The 6,497-nt window shown below is 55.4% G+C and overlaps 1 protein-coding gene across 1 annotated transcript in view; it reads left to right on the forward strand.

Moving 5' to 3' along the window:
• Positions 1-6,497, forward strand: part of LOC104275351 (sarcoplasmic/endoplasmic reticulum calcium ATPase 3-like) — a gene marked incomplete at both ends in the record, with an annotated part of 21,426 nt that overhangs the window by 14,609 nt on the left and 320 nt on the right. Inside the window, 6 exon segments of the mRNA XM_009871278.1 lie at positions 1,682-1,707; positions 2,254-2,352; positions 2,579-2,710; positions 4,883-5,008; positions 6,104-6,248; positions 6,251-6,315. Of these exon segments, the coding sequence (XP_009869580.1) occupies positions 1,682-1,707; positions 2,254-2,352; positions 2,579-2,710; positions 4,883-5,008; positions 6,104-6,248; positions 6,251-6,315 (593 nt within the window).

Consider the following 6,497-nt stretch of genomic DNA (forward strand, 5'->3'; position numbering starts at 1 on the left):
TCTCCCTGCCCACAGAGGCACCCGCTGGGCGCTGGTTCTCAGCCACGCGGGGTGACCGTCCTTCTCTTTTGGTGGGAGCCAGGGCAGTCGTTTCGCCCTCCCTCAGCGCTGGCTCCTGCCCCACACGATGTGGGGAGCCCGTGCCTGGATTTGCCTGCTGCCTTCCCCGTGCTCAGCAAAGGGGCTCCCGCTCTCCCGTCCTTTACAGTTGTGATGAAACAAGCCTCACTTCTGAACCAGAGTGTTCAAAAAAGTGTGGGAATAGTGGTGAGCGAGGCTGTTCGGAGGACAGGCTCTTTCTCCACGTTTTCTGAAGCCCGGGCATTTTTGCTGTGGGCCAGCAATCCTCTTCCCTGCTGCATTATAACACACATGGCGGTTTTCTGCTGTTGTGTTTGTTTATTGCCCCTCCTTTGGAGGCGGGGGATGCTCCCTGGGGGGGGGGAAGGGTGCGAACGATGAGGAGCTCAGCCGGTGGTTGGAGTGCTCTCCGCTCCCCTTCGCTTTGCTGCGTGATGCCAGGCACGTTCTTCGCCACGGTCCCTTCTGCTCATCTAATTCGTCCCAGCCTCAGACTTAATTTCATGAATATTTATAGACCCTTGGCTAGGAATCTCCATTAAATAGGTCATAAGCCGGTATCAATCAGTGTGGTTCAGTGAAATGAGGAGGTCTGAGGGGGCTGAACTAGTCTCTACTAAGCTCTGGAGCACGGTGTCCCCTCTCCTCTGGCGCCTCGCTTGCAGGGAGTCTTGATGTTGGGCTGAAACAAGTCCTGTTGCTTTTGAGTTTTCTGCAGCCTTGTGCTTGCATTGTGCATCGAAGGGGGTGTGAGGACTCACTCAGGTGTCACCGAGAGAACCCCAGGGCTGCTGGGACTGAAATGCTTAGTTTGCTTTAGCCTGGCCTCAGCGTGGGGCATATTACGTGCTTGACCTTGGGTTTGCTCACATCCCCCAGCACCCAGCCTGCAGCACCTTTGCTGATGCTCATCCCAGCAGGCGGCTCTCGCCCAGCTCCGTTCAGGGACCACCGACGATGGGGACGTATCCCCCCTCATCCCTTCCCAGCAATATCCAGGGGATTACGTGCTGCAAAAGCCATCTCCAGTATTTCCACCTTCCCAAACATCAAAACCCAGCTCAGGGTGTCTGTAGGTTCCCTCCTCCACCCACTGCCATCCCCTGCCCGGGGCAGGAGGCAGCGGCTCCCCCCTGCCCGCTCCCAGCCCGGTGCGGCTTCTCATCCCTCGACAAACAGATTTTTTAGATTTTCTTGGCTGCTCCTTGTTTTCCGCTCCTGAGCTGTAACAAGGGCTCCAAAATGTTCTTTCCATTGGGAACCAGCAGTGGAATAAACTGATCCTAATAAATGCCTGACAAATTAATTTTCCAGCCAGCAGATGACCGGCTGGGTTTATGTGACTCTAACCTGCAGTTACCTCTCCTGGAACCGGAATATTTTTTTTTTTTCCCACTAAAACCACCACTGCTGTTTCTGCCACCGGTCGAGAAGCAGCATCTGGCTTGCCCGATGGGTTCAGGGCTGCTCCTTTCCGGCGGTGTCTGTGCTCCTTTACATAGCAAAGAGCTGCTATTTAGGAAGCAAAGGCCACAGTTCGCTGCTTGCTTGGAAAGAGCCACAGCTGTGCAGCTGTTAAATTTGTCTGCTGCTGCTTTAAATGCTCCCTTGGGTGCTGTCCGGCTTGTCGGGAAGCAAAGCAGCATCATGAGGAGGAGAAGGGACTTGCTGCAGCTCCTCTGGATCCCCAGCAGCTGGAAACCCCTGGGGGAGTGGACGTTAACCTGAATTTCTTTACTCTTTTTCTCATCCACCACCTAGAGCAGCAGCCTTTTGGAAGTCCCTGCTTTCAGGCTGAATGCTCTCCCAGCTCCTCTGCAGCCCCCTTTACCCTGGGCTGCTTCGGGAGTTTGCCTCTTGTGATGTTGGATGTGTTTAAGTGTCGTTTAGATGTGGTGTTGGGTGAGATGGTTTAGGGGTGAACTTGTAGTGTAGAGTCAGGGGTTGGACTTGATGATCCCAAGGGTCTTTTCCAACTTGAATTGTTCTATGATTCTATTTGCAACCAGTCCTGCCCCATTTGGTAAAGCACAAAATGCAAACCCAAGCGCTTGTTGCCAAGCTTGGGGCTTTAACTGGGCTCTTTCTCCCTCTTTTCAGAGCAATTTTACTTAGGAGAAGCTAAGTTGTTGTTTGACCATGTAAGCCTTGGGGGTTGTTTTCTGTCCGCAGCCTGAAGACCAGCCGGTGCAGTGCGGGCAGTACGACGGGCTGGTGGAGCTGGCCACCATCTGCGCCCTCTGCAACGACTCCTCGCTGGACTACAACGAGGTGAGGAGGGGCACCGCGGTGGGGGATCTGGCGATGCTCTTCCCTGAGCTATGGGGCAAAGCCAGCGGGGGTTTGTCCCTTGGGAAACCCTTCCCTGGCTTCAGCTCGCCCCGAGGCGATGCTCTGGCAGCCCTGGGATGGTGCAGCGAGCGACAGCTCAGAGCAGCAGGTACACAACGTGCTCCAAAGGTTAAGCTCCTATTTATTTTTATTTTTTTCCCACTAGTCCAAAAAAGTCTATGAGAAGGTGGGGGAAGCCACAGAAACAGCCCTGACGTGCCTGGTGGAGAAAATGAACGTCTTCAACACCGACACCAGCAAACTCTCCAAGGTGGAGCGAGCCAACGCCTGCAATTCGGTGAGTGGAGGCGAGGCTTCCCCTGCGCTCCGCTGCTGGAGGACGGGAGGCAGAGGACGGTTTTGGGACAACTGTTATTTGAGCAATAACCACTTGCAGTGACCTAAGGGACTGATGTGCCACAGGGTGCAATTTCCTGGCTCACAGGGCACTGAGCTGTTTTCGGAGCAGACAGTGCAATGGCCCTGGAGGGGCTGATGCTGGGGCCATGGGGAGTAACCTGGGTCTATGTGGGGCTTCAGAGCTGTGGAGCCAGTGATCCCTGAGGCTCAAACTCAGCTGGGAGAGGCTGTCTCAGGGATGGCCAGAGCTCCAGCTCGCTGCAGATGGGGAGTTTGGGAGTTTTGTAAATTCACGTCAAATCTGTGGGTGCCCGCAGGCATCGTCCATCACACGGACCAAACCTTCTTCTCCAGAGCCGTGCCTGCCCCTACCCCTCTTTGCAAATATCTGGTTTTCATGTGAAAATATCCCATGCTGGCTCTTCCCTTACTCCAGCTCTCTAGTTTCCCTATCCTCCTGGTAAAAATACACTTCATTTCATGCCTGGATTTACTGGGCTTTAGCATCATGCTGTTGGGTCTTATCATGTCATTGCTTGCTCAGAAGAAGGGTTCTCTGTTCTGGCAGTTCTTCCCCGGATTGGTCAGAGCAGGTCGTAATAAATCTCTTGATTCCTTTCAGATAAGGGAGATGGAATTTCCCAGCTGTGCATCACTCCGGCAACCTCTTTGTTACCCATGCCCACCACTGCCCGTCCACCCATGGGCATGAGCAAATCCCATTTGCACCTCTCTCCTCCTTCCCAGATCCTGTTTGCAGCTTTGCTGCAGTAGGAGCATTCTTTTCACTTTGAACTTGCAAGGTTTTGCCCCCTAAAAGGAGTTTTCTTTGCCCCCCTCACTGATTTATTTAGATTTAGGTTGCTGTAAAAGTCCTGTGCCAAAATCTGTGTCCCGGGGAGGGATTTGTCTGAGGAGGCAGCTATCTAGCTGGGCGTTCAGCTCCTTGAGTAATGAACAAGTAGCAGTAGGAGAGCCTGGTTTGTGGGGGTTTTGGGGGTGTTGAGGTGCAGGGCACTGCCTGTGCCCACGGGTCTGCAGGCTGGGGCAGCTCCTGCTCTGTCCTCACTCTGCAAACCTGCAGGTACCGTGTGAGTGAATGATGGTTGCTGCTTAGCTGGCAGTCCTCAGGGTAATTAGCAAGGCCTGAAATGAGCCTAATTAGAGTCTCAGCTGCAGAGCTGGTTGATTTGATGGGGAACTGATCTGGTCTGTGGTGATGTTGGTGCTCCCGCTGCCCCATGAGTGCAGGATCAGGGCAAACCCTCAGCTGTAATGGGTTGGGTGGGTTCCCCTTCCCGAAGCCCAACGTAGCAGCCCCACCTCCCTGACAAACGGGGCTTTATCTTAGGCTACAGCAGCTGTTCCCCATCCTGCGTGGGGTCAATGAAGGGAATATTTGGCACTCGCTGGCTGGGCAGCAACGGTGTAGTCGCAGGGGTTGAAATTATCCTGAAAAATGACACAGGGGAAAATCCTTCTGCTTTTTGCACTGTCCCATCCCTCCTGGCCTCTGCGGTTGCCTTTCTGGAGCCACAGCACAAGAAAGATCTGGACGGGCTGGAGCGTGTCCAGAGAAGGGCCACGAGGATGCTCAGAGGCTGGAGCAGCTCTCCTGTGCAGACACACTGAGAGAGCTGGGGCTGTTCACTCTGCAGAAAAGAAGGCTCCGAGGAGACCTTATGGTGGCTTCCAGGATCTCCAGGGGGCTACAGGAAAGCTGGGGAGGGGCTTGTGAGGTTGAGGGTGTCGTGCAGGAACAGGACTAAAGGGGATGGATTGAAGCCAGAGATGGGTTGGTTCAGGTGGGACGTGAGGAAGAAGTTCTTCCCCTTGAGGGTGGGGAGACCCTGGCACAGGGTGCCCAGAGAGGGGGTGGCAGCCCCATCCCTGGGAGTTTTTCAGGCCAGGCTGGGTGGGGCTCTGGGCAGCCTGATCTGTGGGGGATGTCCCTGCCCATGGCAGGAGGTTGGAACCAGATGAGCTTTAAGATCCCTTCCAACCCTGACAATTCTAGGATTCTGTGATTCTTCTCCCATCCCGGGTGCTGTGGCCCCTGGGCAGGGTTGTCAGCCGTCTGTCCCAGCTCAGGCCCGTGCTGTTCCCGCAGGTGATCAAGCAGCTGATGAGGAAGGAGTGCACCCTGGAGTTCTCCCGTGACCGCAAGTCCATGTCGGTGTACTGCACGCCCACCAGCCCCAGCCACAACTCCGCCGGCAGCAAGATGTTTGTCAAGGTAGGGGAGAAGGTCCTCAACACCTTGCAGGATCCTCCTCCCCCGTGCACAGCCCCGGCAGGATTTGGCCCGTGCTGCAGCGGGCAGTGATGCTTTGCAGTTTGTCTCCTCTCTTTAGCTGCCCAGGGGTCTGAGAGCCAGCAGTGTGGTCACTGGTGGACCACACTGATGTGGTCAGGGAGGAGGTGAATCTTTGTAGTATTGATAGGAAAAAAAAATTTAAAAATAGGTAAAAGGATTTTAAGGGAGGAAAAGATGCTGAGTGTGCTGGTGCTGGGTCCAGGGCAGAGCTGCCTCTGTGCAAAACTTGCCTTTATTAAAGGTTTGGAGCCTCCAGACACCAGTAATGCCCAAAGAGCGATGTCCATCTTTCCACTGTAACCAGAAATAAAATAGTGTTTTAAAGGGCATTTTCTTCCCAAGAGAAGAGATGTGGCAGGAATTTCCCCCTGCCGACTCTGAGAAGATTTGTATGTTGTTGCTCCCAGTGGGAGATCTGGGTGGGTGAACTCTGTCCTCCAGGTCAGGTCGGGACCCTCCAGAGCTGCCACATCCCTGCCACATCCATAGCCCAGACGAGCCGGGGTGAGCTTTTTTAAGAGAAGCAATAGAAAGATTGCGAGTTTTCTATTAAAAAGCAATGTCGAGGGTCCTTTGTAAGGTCAGCAGGGATGGGGTGAGATGCTGTGATGCTGAAGGACGTGTTTCCCCAAATCGGAAAGGCATCGCGAGCGTCTGCCGAGCACCCTGCAGGCAGCGCGTGCTTTCAGCAGAGCTTTGCAGCCCTCGTCCCCTCCGCGGCTGAGAGGGGCTCTGCGGTGCAGGAGTAGCTCAGGCAGACGCGTGGGGTTTTGTGGGAGCCGGAGGGATCCCCCGCAAAGCGGATCCTGCTGTCGGGTGACCTGACGCGGGTTCATCCTTCCCCACTTCTTGGTCCCAGGCTGCCATCTAGCGCGCTGAGCCGCCCTGCCGGGATGTGCGTGCTGCAGTTTTGGGGAGATTTCCTTCTCCTTCGCCCAAACTTGGTGCCTTCCTTCCTTCCTTGGGTGCTGGCAAGAGACGCCAGGCTCATTCCCACCCTCCGCTCCTCCCCAGGGTGCCCCGGAGAGTGTGATCGAGCGCTGCACCCATGTCCGGGTGGGCACCACCAAGGTCCCGCTGACAGCACCGGTGCGGGAGAAGATCCTGAGCAGGATCCGGGACTGGGGCATGGGCATCGACACGCTGCGCTGCCTGGCCCTGACGACGCGCCCGTCCGCAGGGAGACCATGCAGCTGCACAACTCCGCCGCCTTCGTCCACTACGAGGTACGGCACTGGGGGGGCTTTTCTTCCTTATTCCGAAAGTTTTCCCACCCGATTCCAGCTGTCCCAGCAGGATTTTCTCTCTGTTTTTGCTGTGGGCAGCGCAGCTTCCCCTCTGCAAACCCTGTCGCAGAGCTGGGGGTCAGTCCCACTTGGCATTCGTTCCCGTGGGGTGGCTGCTGAGA

This window comes from Apaloderma vittatum, unplaced genomic scaffold (genome assembly GCF_000703405.1).
Source record: "Apaloderma vittatum isolate BGI_N311 unplaced genomic scaffold, ASM70340v1 scaffold6176, whole genome shotgun sequence".
Lineage (NCBI taxonomy): Eukaryota > Metazoa > Chordata > Aves > Trogoniformes > Trogonidae > Apaloderma > Apaloderma vittatum.